The sequence below is a fragment of the Lytechinus pictus genome, chromosome 7 (assembly GCF_037042905.1).
Source record: "Lytechinus pictus isolate F3 Inbred chromosome 7, Lp3.0, whole genome shotgun sequence".
NCBI lineage: Eukaryota > Metazoa > Echinodermata > Echinoidea > Temnopleuroida > Toxopneustidae > Lytechinus > Lytechinus pictus.
In genome coordinates, this window is record NC_087251.1 from 22,229,986 (window position 1) to 22,247,977 (window position 17,992).

At 37.7% G+C, this 17,992-nt stretch overlaps 1 protein-coding gene across 5 annotated transcripts in view; it reads right to left on the minus strand.

The window, feature by feature from the left end:
- The window catches only part of LOC129264745 (threonylcarbamoyladenosine tRNA methylthiotransferase-like), a 28,575-nt gene extending 13,710 nt beyond the window's left edge, over positions 1-14,865 (minus strand). Inside the window, exons 1-8 of one of the 5 annotated variants that reach the window (XM_064102210.1) lie at positions 14,688-14,865; positions 8,036-8,206; positions 6,072-6,184; positions 5,456-5,686; positions 3,548-3,668; positions 2,504-2,607; positions 1,354-1,520; positions 292-437 (exon numbers count right to left, since the gene is read on the minus strand). In XM_064102210.1, coding sequence (XP_063958280.1) covers positions 292-437; positions 1,354-1,520; positions 2,504-2,607; positions 3,548-3,668; positions 5,456-5,686; positions 6,072-6,184; positions 8,036-8,199 — 1,046 coding nt within the window. In that variant the 5' untranslated portion in view covers positions 8,200-8,206; positions 14,688-14,865. Of the gene's footprint in view, positions 1-291; positions 438-1,353; positions 1,521-2,503; positions 2,608-3,547; positions 3,669-5,455; positions 5,687-6,071; positions 6,185-8,035; positions 8,207-11,372; positions 11,585-12,709; positions 12,877-13,752; positions 13,836-14,292; positions 14,557-14,687 lie in introns of those variants that run through there. The other 4 variants (XM_064102212.1, XM_064102214.1, XM_064102213.1 and 1 more) reach the window with 4 other exon arrangements.
- Between the last annotated feature and the right edge of the window lie 3,127 nt (positions 14,866-17,992).

Here is a 17,992-nt window from a genome sequence, read left to right on the forward strand (position 1 = left end):
GTGGAAGTATGATGTAGTTTCTTTAAACTTGCCAAAAATCCTTGCATGACGGTTCTATTTTTGTTCTTATTTTCAAAACAATTTCTGGTTGGATATTTAGAATAACAGGGAAAGTATATTTATTTCAATTGAGACATTATGACCATGTAATGTATTTTTCAAACAAGTATTATGCATGGTGGTGAAATGGTCGTAGTCCTATTACAGAGCCTATATCGCTGCTAGTATTACATGTAAGTCGTGAGCCTCAAAATAAACTCCCTGTCAAGAATATTTTTCTTAAAATCTTACTCTTTTCTGAGGAACTTCACAATTTGCCTGAAGTCATCAGAGCAGTATTCTCTCTTCATGTCCATGAGAACCGAATCTGACCCTGATTGAATTGGTATGTGAAGGAAGGAGTATACCCTAGGATGGCGTAGTATCCTGGCAATACCCTATAGAAATATTACACACAGACACAATAGCAATTAGTGTGTTTAGCCTTGTTCAGATTTAGTGACACAATGCTCAGCAATAGTTTCCAGTGTTCAGACATGATAAGACAAATCTTATCACTTTTAATAATCAATGCGGATTACACGCTCCACGTCCCCAAAATTGTATGAAGTTGCACTGATAAACTTTTGACATCATAGGGATTCCATAATGATAGCATGAGCTATGCCAAATTACTTCATAATGAGTTCATGAGTTTGTCTCCATAACCTGAGCAGCCTTTTACAAATGATCCTTTATGTTATTATTAGAAATCTGATTAGAGAAGGTTTTTTTCTGTCTTGTGAAAAAAAAAATATTGCACATCCAAAAATTTGTTGATGCCTCATTCGCTTTCATAATGTCCTATCCTATTGAATGCTGCTGAGCTATGATGCTAAGCTTTATCACATCTTGTCTGAATGAGGCTGTCATGTGAGATGGGCCTCATCAGCCTCAATGATACAGAATGATTATGATGGCTACTAAAGGAAAATATACAGGTTGCAGACTTCTGCTCATCGTGAACCAGAGTAAAAATCAAGAGATGGTGTTTAGCAATTAAATAGGTGTCATAATGAAAGGATATCAATTTCAAATACAAATGAAATTCAGTTACCAATTTTGATATTTGTAACTTTTAATGTTATCATTAATATAACATTTTATTATTTTAACACAGCAATAATTCAGCGTACTTGACAATGATGCACATAACAAAATAAAAGTACTAGGTAAGAAATCATACAACTCGCTACAAATGAAACATTAACTTGTTATGCTCTATGAAATAGGTGTTTATTTTTTGGTGTTTGAAAATTCTGGAATTGTATAAAGGATCAATGGGATTGGGGAAGTGACCTTTTTTAAACTCACCTCTAAATGGTCAAGAATATAAGGTGGATTGGTCATGCCTATCCTCATCATACATCCCTCTGGTATGACATCTACTAACTGGTCAAGGAGCTCAACAATGGTCACTCCTATATCAATGCCATAGGCACCTGTGTCCTCACTGGTCAGCCAGATCTCACAGACTCCCTCTATTGACAAGAAAAATAATTGAGAAAATAAATCAAACAATTAACTTTTACTTTAAACTGCTAGTTACAATTTTGTATTGAATGAAATAACAGCTACACCAGAAGGTCTGAACCAGTGTGTGCGTGTGTATGATGGGAAATTCTTCATCTGTGCGCATGCCCAGTTAACAGAGGAGAGGAGTTGAATAATCAATAGCTCTTATTGCGATAAAAGCTTTCAGAAGACCTCTGAATTTGTGTGTATATGTGCGGCCTGCCTTGCAGCCTTGGTGGTGCAGGTTAGCTACAACATACATGTACAGTGAGACAACGTTGATCAAGTTGATTTTCCTAACATAAATAATAAAATGTCAAACGTCACTCAATGGTGACATATGAGGGTGCATTTAACGCTACATGTTTGTACCTGATGGGGTCATTGGGATCAGGCAGTAAAGCTAGCTGGTCACTGCATCTACATTTTATGACATGATAAATCTTCCAGCATAATCATTTGATGGAAAGCTTTTACTAATGAGACTCCTCTCTTAAATATACAGATTGGTTCATCTAATGTCAATGCCAAATGTTAGATAATGAAAAGATTTTACTAGGGAGGAAGATGATAAAGCAAATGAAGCACCCCTGATAGTCTTGCTTGTATTATACAAGCCATTGAGAGTGTCATATAAATTACTTTTTCAATAAAATATGTGAAAATTAAAAACTGGTATTCAGATACTACAAGAGGGGTAGTATTTCTAGAGTGCATTTTCTATGTCAATGTTCAAATGTGTTTTACAAAATGAATTAACTGGAGCTTATAGCAATAGCCAAGAAAGTTATTGGCTGAGAGACATCTAACTATGATGGCCCTCTACGCACCTTGTCCAAAATCAAAGGTCTCTCCCGCAGGATTCCCGAAAGCAGCTTCTTAATACCAATCCTCACATTTCTTCATAGCCAATATAAAGTAAAATGCAGGACAGTTGTCATAAGCTTACCATCAAAAGACTGTTTTGCTCTGGCAACTAATTCTTCTGGTGGGTAACTACCAAGTTCTCCCCTTGCATGCTTTGTCTTGCAATAGGTGCATTGGTTTAGGCAGCTGGTGGAATAAAGGAAAACAAAACATGAAATCAATCCAAAACTACCAGAAATATCCATGACAAACAGAGATATTGCTGTCCTGAATGAGAGCCTTACATGAGTGGATTTCAAACTGCAAAGACTGCAAAGCATTCCCAGTTTGACGAGTAATGAATAGAAGAAAAACAAAAATAAGAGTAAGAAACCACAAGAGCAATATTTTATTTTTCTATCTCCATCATCCTTGTAACATTATACAGCAGTAAGCCTACAGGCAATAGTAATAATAATATTGACCGCCTTTAATTTTCGGGAGATACACATTATATTTCCCTCAAATTGCCCTCGTCAAGACTCGGGCAATGAGACTACTTCAGGTAATATAAATGATATCTCCCTCAAAGCCAGTCAATATTATATAAAGATCAGCAGGGTTCCATTGCATAAAGCTTAGTGATTGATTATATAGTTGATTTCATCATTGACTGTACATATCATAAATACAATCTATAAAACATCTAAGATCAATTATTAAAGGTAAAATACAGTAGTTGCAGCAAACAATTATTTCATGAGAAAGTCTTTTAAATCATGGTTAATTGTCAAATATTATCAAACATCTAGATCTGGTACACTAATGTAAACTTATCTTTGTAAAATCATAAAATCTTAGCCCCGATAATGCTGATGATCACCAACACAGAAAAGCATATGTGGGACAGTGTATTAATATTGCTTCGCAAAATACTTGACATTTGATGGAAATCTGTGCTTATTTAGCTAATTTCTCAGCAATTACACATTTTCTTCCAGAGCTTTTTGATACATGTTTATTTTAAATACATACAAACACTTTGTTTTAATTTCATTGGATTCTGTTCAAACTCATTTTGAGATCGTTGCCACAACTGGTATTTATCTTTAAGCTTTGTTATGGAACCCTTGTGTTCAGTACTTACCCTGTATTTATTGCGAGGATTTCTACCAGCGGATTTCTCCTTATCTTTGGCAGGTCCAGACTAGCCCCACCAATCTTCTTTCCTTCCTTCTTCTTCTGGCCAAACAATCTCACTGTATTCCCTGTAATAAACAAGGCAAACGCCAAGCGTTGTCTCGCCTGCATATTGCAGTCATGAAGAGACTGCATGTCAAAACTATGCTATATGACTTAGAAGATGGACCTCTGTTACGAGTTTGGCGATCCCACCTCGAAGCTATAGAAAGTTATTGTGTGTACAACACAGCACAGTGCCAGTCATGGAAAGTTCATTGACCTTTGATCTTATTCAAATTCAACTCATATTCGAACTTGACCTGTGCCTTCAGGAGATGGACCTCTGGTATGAATTTGGTGATCCCACCTCGAAGCTATAGAAAGTTATTGTGTGTACAACATAGCACAGTGCCAGTCATGGAAAGTTCATTGACCTTATTCAAGTTCGGCTCACATTTGAACTTGACCCGCACCTTCAAGAGATGGACCTCTTGTATGAATTTGGCAATCTCACCTCGAAGCTATAGAAAGTTCATTGACCTTTGACCTTAATCAAATTCAACTCACATTCGAACTTGACCTGCACCTTCAAGAGATGGACCTCTGGTATGAATTTGGTGATCCCACCTCGAAGCTATAGAAAGATATTGTGTGTACAACACAGCACAGTGCCAGTCATGGAAAGTTCATTGACCTTTGACCTTATTCACATTCGACTCATATTCGAACTTGACCTGTGCCTTCAGGAGATGGACCTCCGTTATGAATTTGGTGATCTCACCTTGAAGCTATAGAAAGTTATTGTGTGTACAACACAGCACAGTGCCAGTCATAGAAAGTTCATTGACCTTTGACCTTACTCAAATTCAACTCACATTCGAACTTGACCTGCACCTTCAAGAGATGGACCTATGGTATGAATTTGGTGATCCCACCTCGAAGCTATAGAAAGTTATTGTGTGTACAACACAGCACAGTGCCAGTCATGGAAAGTTCATTGACCTTTGACCTTATTCACATTCGACTCATATTCGAACTTGACCTGTGCCTTCAGGAGATGGACCTCTGGTATGAATTTGGCGATCTCACCTCGAAGCTATAGAAAGTTATTGTTTGTACAACACAGCACAGTGCCAGTCATGAAAAGTTCATTGACCTTTGACCTTATTAAAATTCGACTCATATTCGAACTTGACCTGTGCCTTCAGGAGATGGACCTCTGGTATGAATTTGGTGATCCCACTTCGAAGCTATAGAAAGTTATAGGGTGTACAACACAATTGTTGACGACGCCGACGCCGGAAATAGTGATACCTATGTCTCGCTCCGCTACGCAGGCGAGACAATAAAACTGTGAGGGTTGGGATCACGGAAAGGAACTTAAGGTTAGCTTAAAGATAAGGTTTTGAGTTTGGCTTAATAGGCATATTTTTCATTGCAGCAATTCTGACTGGATCACATTATATAAAATCTTGATGCTTGACAATAGGAATGCTCTTCCATCAGCATTTAGATTGATTTAGTCTTTGCATGCTGATTTAATTCAGAGTGGATAACATTGATATATGTTCTTCTGACACTTTCACAGAATTCTGTTTTCCTCAGTGCACCAATGAATGCTTTGTTGAGAGGCATTTTCTAGTATCTTCCTTATAAACAGATGTGAAGTGCCTATCTTGAGGAAACGAAAGAAGAAAAGACATTCAAAACAAATCTCATCTAAGTTATCAGTTGAGAGCTGTGAAAGATATCAGTTTACTATAGAAATCAAATTACTTGGTTCTCTGCAAGATAAACTGAAGTCACACAATCATCAAAGTTTAATTGAAGTGACTTTTGATGAGCATGTCAGAATGAAATTGGAATACTTCACCCTTTATGGTCTCTTCGACAACTTCCACCACCCTGTCGATTTGTTGCACACCAATGACACTGACCCCTTGAATGTATTTAGCTCTTGGCTGGGCCTGAGGTACACAGCCAGCTAGAACCAGAGCTTTGCCCTGCTGCTGTGCTTTCTGGATTTCATTCCTGAAATGATCTTCAGCCGGGTTCTTCACTGTACAGCTGTTGAGCAGCCAGACATCAGCTCCAGTTGAATCATCTGTTAATTGGTGTAAGAAAAGAAGCATCCATTTGCAGGCATTATCTACACTATTATCATCACTATCATCATTGCAACCACATCATCATCATCATCATAATCATCATCACCACCACCACCACCACCACCACCATCATCGTGCCACCGTCACCATAACCGTGCCACAATCACCACCATCCTTATCTGCCATTGTCATCATCACCATTATCATCATAAATATCATCAACATCATCCACACCATAATCATGGTTTGTTTTTTTTTGTCTTTTGACATTTTTTCCCAAAGTATAAAATGTGAAATTCAAAATCAAACCACAATAGATTCTTTATTTTACTCTTCTATTGAGATGTGAAATGGTCTGATTGTGATATACCTGGGACTTACCAGTAATTGAATACCCATAGTTTGCAAGCTGACCTGCCATATACTCTCCATCAGAGCTATTGTGTGAGCAACCCCATGTCTTCACAAAGATTTTTTGGGTTCCTGGAATAATGCTGAAACAAATTAACAGGAACAATAGAATACACATAGAAATAGAATACAAATTCTCCAATGTAAAATAAATTAGAGTTCATGTATTGTAAAGTGTGTAGTCAGTATTTTCCATGTCAAAATATTTAGTACATTAAATTGAGGTATGAAGATGTAAACTACGTATAGCCATACCTGAAAGAAAATATAAGTTTTCAAGGCCAATAAACATTTTTTGTACAGGTATGAGCATTTTTATATAAACTGCACAAGTAGGCAAGAGCTCTCATGAAATTTGAATTTGTGATATACAGTGCTTCCCAGAAAAAACGAAACCGAGATTTAGCTATGATTTATCATAACTTAATCACAAATATAATAGACAAATGACCTACCAATGTAAAGCTTAGAATCTCCTCTTTCATCTGATATTACTTAGATTATTCCTCATTCACGCATGAGGGAGCAAAAACAATTTGAAGAAAGGATACCAAAAACTCATTTGGCGGGGGGTATCTGAATTTTAAAAAGAAAATCACATGCTCAAAAAGTTCAATATCTGCTCTTTAATTTGATACCTTAATCACAAAAAATGGTCAAGAAGTAAAAAAGTTACGTTCCCTCGAAACAATGCTTGTATTTCCATAATTTCATTAAATAAACGTTTTTTCACCGGTTTCCCACAGAAGCTGTCGCATGGTTAACAAAAGACTTCATGCATGGCTGATCGTCAACAAAACGGAGTGTCGAGTGAGTTTGAACGCTAGCCTGTAAAACCTCTTAATTTTATGAAATTATTGAAATTCAAGCCTTATTTCAAATAACCAGAACTTTCTTATTTCTTGACCATTTTCTGTAATTGAGGTATCAAATTAAAGAGCAGATATTGAACTTTTTAGAAATGTGGTTTTCTTTTTGAAACCCAGATACAGCCTGCCAAATGACTTTTTGGTATTCCCTCTTCAAATTGTTTTTGCTCACTCATGCGTGAATGAGAAGTAATCTAAGTAATTTCAGATGAAAGAGGAGATTCTAAGCTTTACAATGGTAGGTCATTTGTCTATTGTATTTGTGATTAAGTTATGATAAATCATCAATAAATCTCCGTTTCGTTTTTTGTGGGACGCACTGTATATTGCAACTACAAACAGGATTATTTTTATCAAACCTTTTGCTCCGAATTAAGGTCTTTCTTTGTTTCAGGTTTTTCAAAGCTGTACAAATCTTATGTTAAAAAGAGTTGCTAGACCCTAAGGCTCTGTTTGACTTTTTCCCAACTCTACTGTTTAAATGAGAGGTACTGAACATGTAAGTAGCAGAAAACAAGGAGTTTGGAAATTGTTTAATGGGGATCAACTTTTATTAATTTTACGCTGGTGATAATGGAATATACCCAAATGTAAAGCCCTAAAATAACTTTGTACTGTACACTGAAGTTTACATTATTTACGTGAAATGATTAAATGTCAGACAGAATAATTTTTTTTTTTATTTTGAGGGGCCTTGCCCTTTCTTAAATGGATATGCTCCAAAATTAAAAAAAAATTGTTCTCTCTGAGAGTTATTAATTTCAGATTTTCAGTGAAACTTATACACACCTATGGGTTGAAACTTACTTGTACTCATCAAACAAGGATCCCCAAAATCTAACTTAAGCATGCATATCGTAAAGAACTTGTGATTTTGGTAACTTTGGTATTGGCTACCATGGTAACAGGACCTAGCAGCCAATAAGAATCAAGTTATCCATTAGAATTTCATAATGGCAACGTTTTAGGGTTTTTTAATGAAACGGGCCCCCATGCTGTAACAAAGGGCACACACACTCCAACCAAACTTGAGACTCAATTTAAATTAAGAAAATTTGGCAATACCTGTCTGCTCTGATATCTTCCTCTTTTTTCCTTCTGTCTTTCTTTCTATTCATCACTTTGGGCATTACATCCTGTTTGTTTGCAAATCTTTCCTTTGGTGTGACATCTCCAGCTGATATGATGTCTTCAATATCATCAATCCCAACTTCACAAGCAGATGGCATCTTGATTCTAGGAAAGCAAAGACAGATGATTATTTATGCTAGGAATATTCATTCTTCAACAACTTCCTATTAAATATCATTCAGGCCTGTGGATATGCGGGGGTGGGTGGTAGTGCTGGGCAATAATTTGATAATTATGCAATAATTAAAAATTATATATTGAATATTCAATAATGGTTTAATGATTATGTTGATATATATCACGGTAACACAATATGACCAAAATACTGCTGATTATGAAAAGTTACTGGTAATCAATATTTATTAACCAAAATGCTGTTTTGTATTGCTTTAAACCAACTCAGAACTTTGTATGTCGGAACCCAAATGACCGCTTTTCATGGATAAGCACCAACGTAAGCAGCCTTACTTTCATTTTCCCCTTCCCTGCTCTCAAGGAATTACAGCTCATAAAGAACATATAGAGTCTATCCAACAAAATTTTCAGACTCTTGTGATAATGTCACAAACAAAATTATGCCATTGAAAATTAAACATTAAAAAACTCTGACAAAAAAAATGCCAGAGATTTATATGGCAAAATTTTTATGCAACGGTCCCCAGGATCAGTACATTTTAGTTACACTTACTGATGTCAAAATTTCATTTTGGGTTAGATCTAGATCCAACAGTTACTTCACTTTAGAAAATTAATACATGCAACATAGAAAGATATTCAGTAAAAAATCCAACTGGTGGAAAATAATGAATTTTTGGCATTTCATGTGAAGACCTCAAAATGCAGTCTTTCTCATCAAAATCCCTGAATTGTGTGTAAAAAGAATGGGTGCCAAGACATGGGGCACCATCTTCATGATCTTTTTGTTATCTGCAAATGACTGGCCAAGGTTTTTTCCAGAAAATACTATATTTCTCTCTAACTTTTATGAGACTTTTCAGGCCCTGGGAACGACTGGGGGTGTTGATGTAAATTTGAGAAGCAAAAAAAAAAAAGTTTCACTAATTTTTCACTACAAAATGAAGGTTATTTCTGTCCCGAGAAATTAGATAGGTAAAAAAAGGTTTTCAAAATATTTGGTCCTTTTGCTTACATTTCTCAATTTTTAAACACCTACCAGAAAGCATGGCAGTGCAGCACCCCGCCTTCCAGGGCCATAGAAACTTTTTGGCATAGATCTACTTACTTATAATTGAATATATTTTGTGAAATAAAAAAAATCATGATGAGAGTCTAGATTTAAGTCTAATTAAAACAACTTTTAGAATGTAACGCAACTTCCAACTTGATTGTCCACTGTTAAAATTAGACAAGTGCTAAATAATAATTAGATCTATAATATAACTAGACCAAAAGCATGAAAAGCATCGGTCTCTGTTTCTGTTATATTGGTTGTTCCGCTGACTTCTGTTGGCTCCACTCACCAATTAAAGAGACCGAAGTTCTAACTCAATGGCCATATGTTTATGTATTAAAGAGAAATTCCACTAGTTGCAGTAAACACTGATTTCATGAGAAAGTCTGTAAAACCAGGCTTAATTGTCAGTATATCATCGAGGATCTAGATCTGGTACAGTTACATAAACTGAACTTTGTGAAATCTTGAAATCTACGCTGAAAAATGTTCAGACTGAACTTCCCCAACACAGATAAGCGCACGTGGGACAGTGTATAATTATTGCTTTGAGCGTCGGGCCCGACACTCTACCCGAATCCTGTGCTTATTTGCTGATTTCTCAGCAATTACACAATTTCTTCCAGAATCCTTTGGCACATGCGTTTTATTTATACAAACAGACACTTTGGTGGTCATTTCATTGGATTCTGTACGAACTCATTTTGAAATCGTTACCAAAACTAGCATTTACCTTTAAGTTTGGATAAACGTTTGGATAAACCAGGGAACTGGGAGTTGCGCGACAGCCAAAGTAAGTCACTGTTTTTTTTCCTTTTATTTTTCCCCCGTTTTGGTGCATTTCAGGCCTAAACGGAATAGAGTAATCTTTATTTTGGTCCAGTTCTTTTTATATATTTTTTAAATCAAATTAAGACAGTCGGGGGGATTTTGCATTTGTTAACCCCGGAATGGTAATTTTAAGGTAAGATTCGTGATATTTGTCGGCCAATGCAAGTATTTTTTTCATCTAAGTTAGCACTGCTCATGATATTGTCGCGTCTTGTTGTAGCTGGGCTACGATAACAAAGACGGCAAGATGGCTTTGGGCTCAAAACCCTAAAGAAAACAAGTATTTTGGAGCAACATTATTGTTGCCAAAATACTCTGTGCATGTAGAACAATCGCATCTCGTACCTGGCTCTGTGGAGATTAAGCACGTCAGTGATATGACATTAATCTCCAGGAGCCTCCTCCTGGTTATGCCAGCTGTCTTGGTCTAACTTTACTGCAGCCCAAACACAGTACTTAGCCTAAATAACAGTTAGAGTTAGACATCTAACTTGTTACTAAGTATATTTTACTAACGTTAAATACCGGTAGTTGAGCCGAATGAGAATCCCAGAGGCTAATGTCTATCAATATCTGGATGTAATACAGTGCAGGACCGTTAGGTAAAATGCACCGGGTTAGGAGAGGGCACAAATGAGTTTAGTTGAAACGAAGGTGGCTTACTTCGATCTTGGCTTTAAACACCTCTGGTGATCCTAGTACTGCTGACAACTTCGTTAGGGAGTTGATTCCCGGCCAACGTTGCATTCACAAAAAGAGAGTTTTTGAACTGCTTTGTGTTACTATGTCTTCATTGAGTTATTTGTTACTTGTCTTTCTACCATATTTGTTGCATCAAAGTTTACAAATTTCTTAGCTTTGATATTACATTTACTGATTTAGGTCTTGCTTTAATTAGAAATTTATCAACAGGAAGGGCAGAAACCAACCCCTTGACCACTTTGAAGTAGGATGGAAGTTTCAGGACTTGGCGTCTTGAGCAGTTGAGGCAAGAGTAGGCAGGTTGAGATTGATAGAAATGCATGCAAATGGAGAAAAACCAAATGAGGGAGTCTCACTCTCACGAGTCTCATGAGTCAAAAAAAAAAAAAATGACTGTCTTCGAGAGTTGGCAGCCCTACCTGGCTAAAATTAACCCAGGACTCGTCCGTGTAACATTAGGCAGAGGGCACTCTCCAAAATGGGGTAGAATGGGGTCGCAATAGCACCCAAAAAAAAACAAGGGGAACAAATAAATCATGCACTTACCTCAATTATAATATGGATGAAGGTCTATCATGACACAAAATCTTGACATTGAGGCACAAACTGGACCCTCAAAAAAAGAGGAAAAGTTCTGTCTCTTCGTTCTCCTTCTTTCATGCAGGCTCGCACTAACACACTACCGTCGGTGAATGGGGATGATCGTAAAATATCAGAAATTGTTGAATAAATCCCCAGAAACGACGGTTATTCCTGTCTAGGAAAGAAGTAAAACTTTGTGTAAAGTAAGAATATTAATTTTAATTGTTTTTAAAGATCGTGATGTTGCATAAATTTTATATTTTCCTCCCATAAAATCCCACCTTTGTCACTCGGAGTATCAGATCGAGTTTACGGCCTCGAATTTCGGATAGGTGGAGCGTAGTGTAGTGGTTGTGAAGTGGAGTCTGCACGAACTTCGCTCGAGGTAGATAGATCGATACCGTCACCGAGAACGCGACATGGACTCTAACTTTTCCTTTTATTTTTGAGGGTTCAGTTTGTGCCTCTATGTCAGGATTTTGTGTCAAGATAGACCTGAGGTAAGTACATAATTAATTTTTTCACCTTCTATTTGGAGTGCTATTGCGACCCCATTCTAACCCATTTTGGAGAATACCCATGTCTGCCTCGTATTACACGGACGAGTCCCGGGCTCCGCGGGCCGTAACCCAGGGAGCTCCCTGGGTTAGGTACCATGCTTACGGTACCGTTGCCCCGGGGACCTCGACACAACGTCTTTAAATAAAGCTAAATAAATGACAGTAGTTGCAGTAAAATACTGATTTTGTGAGAAAGTCTGTAAAACCAAGGTTCAGTATTACTATATCATCGTGGATCTAGATCTGGTACAGTTACATAAACTGAACTTTGTGAAATCATAATATCTAAGCTAAACAAGTGGAACGCCTCTGGCAGTCTCGCCTGCATTACGCGATTTAATATAGCAGCAGTGCTAACTTTGAAAACTACTATAAAATAATCATTCACAAAAACACCATTCATATAATGACATAATACCACATTCATTGACCATAGATGACATTTGAACGGTGACTTAAGACTTGTCAACTACACCCATGTCCACATTTCATTCACTCTATCCATAAACTTTCAAAGTTAATGATTGGCAATTCAACAATTACCCCAACATGGCCTAAGTTTATTGACCTTAACTGACCTTTGACCTTGGTTTTGTGACCTGAAACTCACAGGGGATGTTCAGTGATACTTGATTAATCTTATATCCCAAGTTTTATGAAATAGATCCATAAACTTCATAGTTAGGATGGTAATTCAACAAATACCCCCAACACGGCCAAAGTTCATTGACCTTAACTGACCTTTGACCATGGTCATGTGACCTGAAACTCGTACAGGATGTTCAGTGATACTCGATTACTCTTATGTCCAAGTTTTATGAACTAGATCCATAAACCTTCAGAGTTAGGATGGTAATTTAACAAAGACCCCCAACACAGCCAAAGTTCATTCACCTTAAATGACCATTGACCATGGTCATGTGACCTGAAACTTGCACAGGATATTCAGTGGTACTTGATTAACCTAATGTCCAAGTTTCATGGACTAGGTCCATATACTTTTTCTAAGTTATGATGTCATTTCAAAAACTTAACCTTCGGTTAAGAATAGATTTTGAAAATAATTCTCCCAACATACATGGTCTAAGTTCATTGACCCTAAATGACCTTTGACCTTAGTCATGTGACCTGAAACTCAGGCAGGATGTTTAGTAATAGTAGGATGGGGGGTCGGGTGTCCGGACACTTTAATATTTTGAAGCCTTCTTTTTTGTATTTGGATTACACTAAAAATATGAATTCAATACTTGTAATCATCTTCTATTTTGTTCTTTATAATATTTCCTAACATTTTGTACTAAAAATTTATGAAACTTCGCTTGTAAATTTTTCCAAATGACTTTCTAAAATTGATCGTCCGGACACACAACCTGTCCGGACACACAACAACTGGGTATACTTCATACCTTATGTCCAAGTTTCATGAACTAGGTCCATATACTTTCTAAGTTATGATATCATTTCAAAAACTTAACCTTAGTTAGGTTAAGATTTGATGTTGACGCCGCCGTCGGAAAAGCGGCGCCTATAACTCATTATAAGGCTATAGTCTCGCTCTGCTATGGCTATGCCACTCCTAGTAACAATGAGGTCCAAACATTACATGTATGGACCTCATAGGCGACATCACTAGTATTTTTGGTTAGAAATCTCTGAGAACAGGATATTTCTATATTATATCACAAGTACAAGCTATATTCCTTTCTCTTATTTAAATTATAATTTTATAGTGTAAATGCATCGTTAGCAACAACAAAAAATGAAAGAAATGAAGGGGAACTTACATTTTCACGGCTTTTTCCTGATTTTCTGGGCAGTTGCTCTTCACTTCTGACTCGCGATCGAAGCTGATATGAAGATCACGTGATTCGCGTTCTCGTCAGCTGATCGGTTGATTATTCTTTTTGTCAGACGTTAATAATATATATTTTATAATGCTAGCATTCATCGCTAATTTAGGTGAAAGAGATTGAAGTTAAACAGGGCCAGGTCGGAATCATAATTATTTTGGAAGAGTGTATTTATACACTCGATCTCATACCTGACGTAGACGGTACTATTCAACAAATGCACAATCTTCAATATAAAAAATAAAACAGAAAGAACGCCTTGAACACAGGCCAAAATGCCTAACGATTTCTCCGCGGCATTAACAACTATCGTAAAGGGCGCTCCATTTATTAATAAAGATGGACGTATAGCCGTCTATGGCGACAAAATTTGCCGCAAATATTTACGAAGAATTGTGAGAAATGGTCTGAAAATGCAACAAAAGAACCGGTGAGTACCGATTAAACATTATCAATTTATTTAATAGAACATACCGTATTTTATGACTAGAGTTTAACAATTTCTAGATAATATTGCTTAGTTCTAAGCTAGGGCGGCCCAAATGCGCGTGAGTGGAGTCCCAGTTTATTAACGCGGGTAAGTATTGGGGTGTCGCCTAGAGTGGGCTATGCAGGCGAGACAAAAACGTTCACACTGAATATCACCAACACAGATAGGCACACATGGGACAGTGTATTATTATTGCTGGAATAAAGACCCGACGCCGACGGAAGTGACAGAATCCGCGCATATTTCTCAGCAATTAATTACACAATTTCTTCCAGAATCCTTTGGCACATATTTTTTATTCATACAAACAGACACTTTGGTGATCATTATATTAAGGTAATCCTGGGTTTTAGGGGCGTAAAATATCTGTATACATTACCGGCCTCTAACTTCAGCAAATCATCCCAGCATAGTATGGACGGCTAAAAGGGCAAATATTCAAATATGATTGAGCTGTTTTCATCATTTTTGTCTCGCATGTTATAGCTGGATCTTTTCTTGAAACTTTGGCATTAGGGCAATCAAGTTTCACTGACCGAGTAGAAGGTCACATGATCAAGGTCAAAGGTCATTTAGGGTGAAAATTTTAACAAATAATTGTATTTTCCCCAAGAAATTTCAATGTAAGGGTAATTGAGTTTTACTTTTTAATATCAACTTATTGCTGGTCACCTGAACAAGGTCAAAGGTCATCTTAATTCGAGGGGATTTGGCTTGAAAGGGGGAGGGGGTTCTTCAAAGTACCCTACATTTTAGTGGAAAGGGGATCAAATTGGCCTTTATATATATTGCACCTACTGGGTTTGAGGGGTATAAATTATGTTTTGGCTTAAGGAGGGGGGGGGGGGTACTTCCAAGAACTCTACATTTCAGTGGAGAGGGATCAAATTGGCCTGTATTATATTACCTAATTGTACCTACTGGGTTTTAGGGGCATAAACTATTTTCTGGCTTGAGGGGGGGGGGGGTACTTCCAAGAACCCTACATTTAATTGGAGAGGGGATGAAATTGGCCTATATATATTACCGTATTGTACCTACTGGGTTTTAGGGGCATAAACTATTTTTTGGCTTGAGGGGGGGGGGTACTTCTAAGAACCAAACATTTAATTGGAGAGGGGATAAAATTGGCCTATATATATTCCCGTAATGTACCTACTGGGTTTTAGGGGCATAAACTATTTTTTGGCTTGAGGGGGGGGGGTATACTTCCAAGAACCCTACATTAAATTGGAGAGGGGATGAAATTGGCCTATATATATTACCGTATTGTACCTACTGGGTTTTAGGGGCATAAACTATTTTGGGGATTTGAAGGGGGGGTACTTCCAAGAACCCAACATTTAATTGGAAAGGGGATGAAATTGGCCTATATATATTACCATATTGTACCTACTGGGTTTTAGGGGCATAAACTATTTTTTGGCTTGAGGGGGGGGGGGGTTCTTCCAAGAACGCTACATTTAATTGGAGAGGGGATGAAATTGGCCTATATATATTACCGTATTGTACCTACTGGGTTTTAGGGGCATAAACTATTTTTTGGCTTGAGGGGGGGGGGAAGGTACTTCCAAGAACCCTACATTTGAGTGGAGAGGGGATGAAATTGGCCAATATATATTGCACCTTCTGGGTTTTAGGGGTATAAACTATTTTTTTGCTTGAGGGGGGGGGGTACTTCCAAGAACCAAACATTTAATTCGAGAGGGGATGAAATTGGCCTATATATATATTGCACCTACTGGGTTTTAAGGGTATGAACTATTTTCTGGGCCTGAGGGGGGGGGGGTACTTCCTAGAACCCTACATTTAATTGGAGAGGGAATGAAATTGGCCTATATATATTACCGTATTGTACCTACTGGGTTTTAGGGGCATAAACTATTTTAGGGACTTGAATGGGGGGGGGGGGGGGGTACTTCCAAGAACCCTACATTCAATTGGAGAGGGGATGAAATTGGCCTATATATATTACCGTATTGTACCTACTGGGTTTTAGGGGCATAAACTATTTTTGGCTTGAGGGGGGCCGGGGGTACTTCCAAGAACCAAACATTTAATTGGAGAGGGGATGAAATTGGCCTATATATATTACCGTATTGTACCTACTGGGTTTTAGGGGCATAAACTATTTTTTGGCTTGAGGGGGGGGGGGGGGGGAAGGTACTTCCAAGAACCCTACATTTGAGTGGAGAGGGGATGAAATTGGCCAATATATATTGCACCTTCTGGGTTTTAGGGGTATAAACTATTTTTTTGCTTGAGGGGGGGGGGTACTTCCAAGAACCAAACATTTAATTCGAGAGGGGATGAAATTGGCCTATATATATATTGCACCTACTGGGTTTTAAGGGTATGAACTATTTTCTGGGCCTGAGGGGGGGGGTACTTCCTAGAACCCTACATTTAATTGGAGAGGGAATGAAATTGGCCTATATATATTACCGTATTGTACCTACTGGGTTTTAGGGGCATAAACTATTTTAGGGACTTGAATGGGGGGGGGGGTACTTCCAAGAACCCTACATTCAATTGGAGAGGGGATGAAATTGGCCTATATATATTACCGTATTGTACCTACTGGGTTTTAGGGGCATAAACTATTTTTGGCTTGAGGGGGGCCGGGGGTACTTCCAAGAACCAAACATTTAATTGGAGAGGGGATGAAATTGGCCTATATATATTACCGTATTGTACCTACTGGGTTTTAGGGGCATAAACTATTTTTTGGCTTGAAGGGGGGGGGGGTTCTTCCAAGAACGCTACATTTAATTGGAGAGGGGATGAAATTGGCCTATATATATTACCGTATTGTACCTACTGGGTTTTAGGGGCATAAACTATTTTTTGGCTTGAGGGGGGGGGGGGTACTTCCAAGAACCCTACATTTAATTGGAAAGGGGATGAAATTGGCCTATATATATTACCGTATTGTACCTACTGGGTTTTAGGGGCATAAACTATTTTAGGGATTTGAAGGGGGGGGGGGTACTTCCAAGAACCCAACATTTAATTGGAAAGGGGATGAAATTGGCCTATATATATTACCATATTGTACCTACTGGGTTTTAGGGGCATAAACTATTTTTTGGCTTGAGGGGGGGGGGGGGATTCTTCCAAGAACGCTACATTTAATTGGAGAGGGGATGAAATTGGCCTATATATATTACCGTATTGTACCTACTGGGTTTTAGGGGCATAAACTATTTTTTGGCTTGAGGGGGGAGGTACTTCCAAGAACCCTACATTTGAGTGGAGAGGGGATGAAATTGGCCTATATATATTGCACCTACTGGGTTTTAGGGGTATAAACTATTTTTTGGCTTGAGGGGGGGGGGGTACTTCAAAGAACCAAACATTTAATTCGAGAGGGGATGAAATTGGCCTATATATATTACCGTATTGTACCTACTGGGTTTTAGGGGCATAAACTATTTTTTGGCTTGAGGGGGGGGGGGTACTTCCAAGAACCCAACATTTAATTGGAGAGGAGATAAAATTTCCTATTAAACAGCCTGAAAACATAAATAATACAGCTCTTCTAATGTTTTCTATGTTGATGAATTCATTTATGACAGTAATTTTCCATTTTAACCAATGCCTTAATCAGAATTACTGGCTCAATGCACTAATTAACATCTATGTGCAATATATCAAGTATATATTCCTATGACCGGTGTGTTG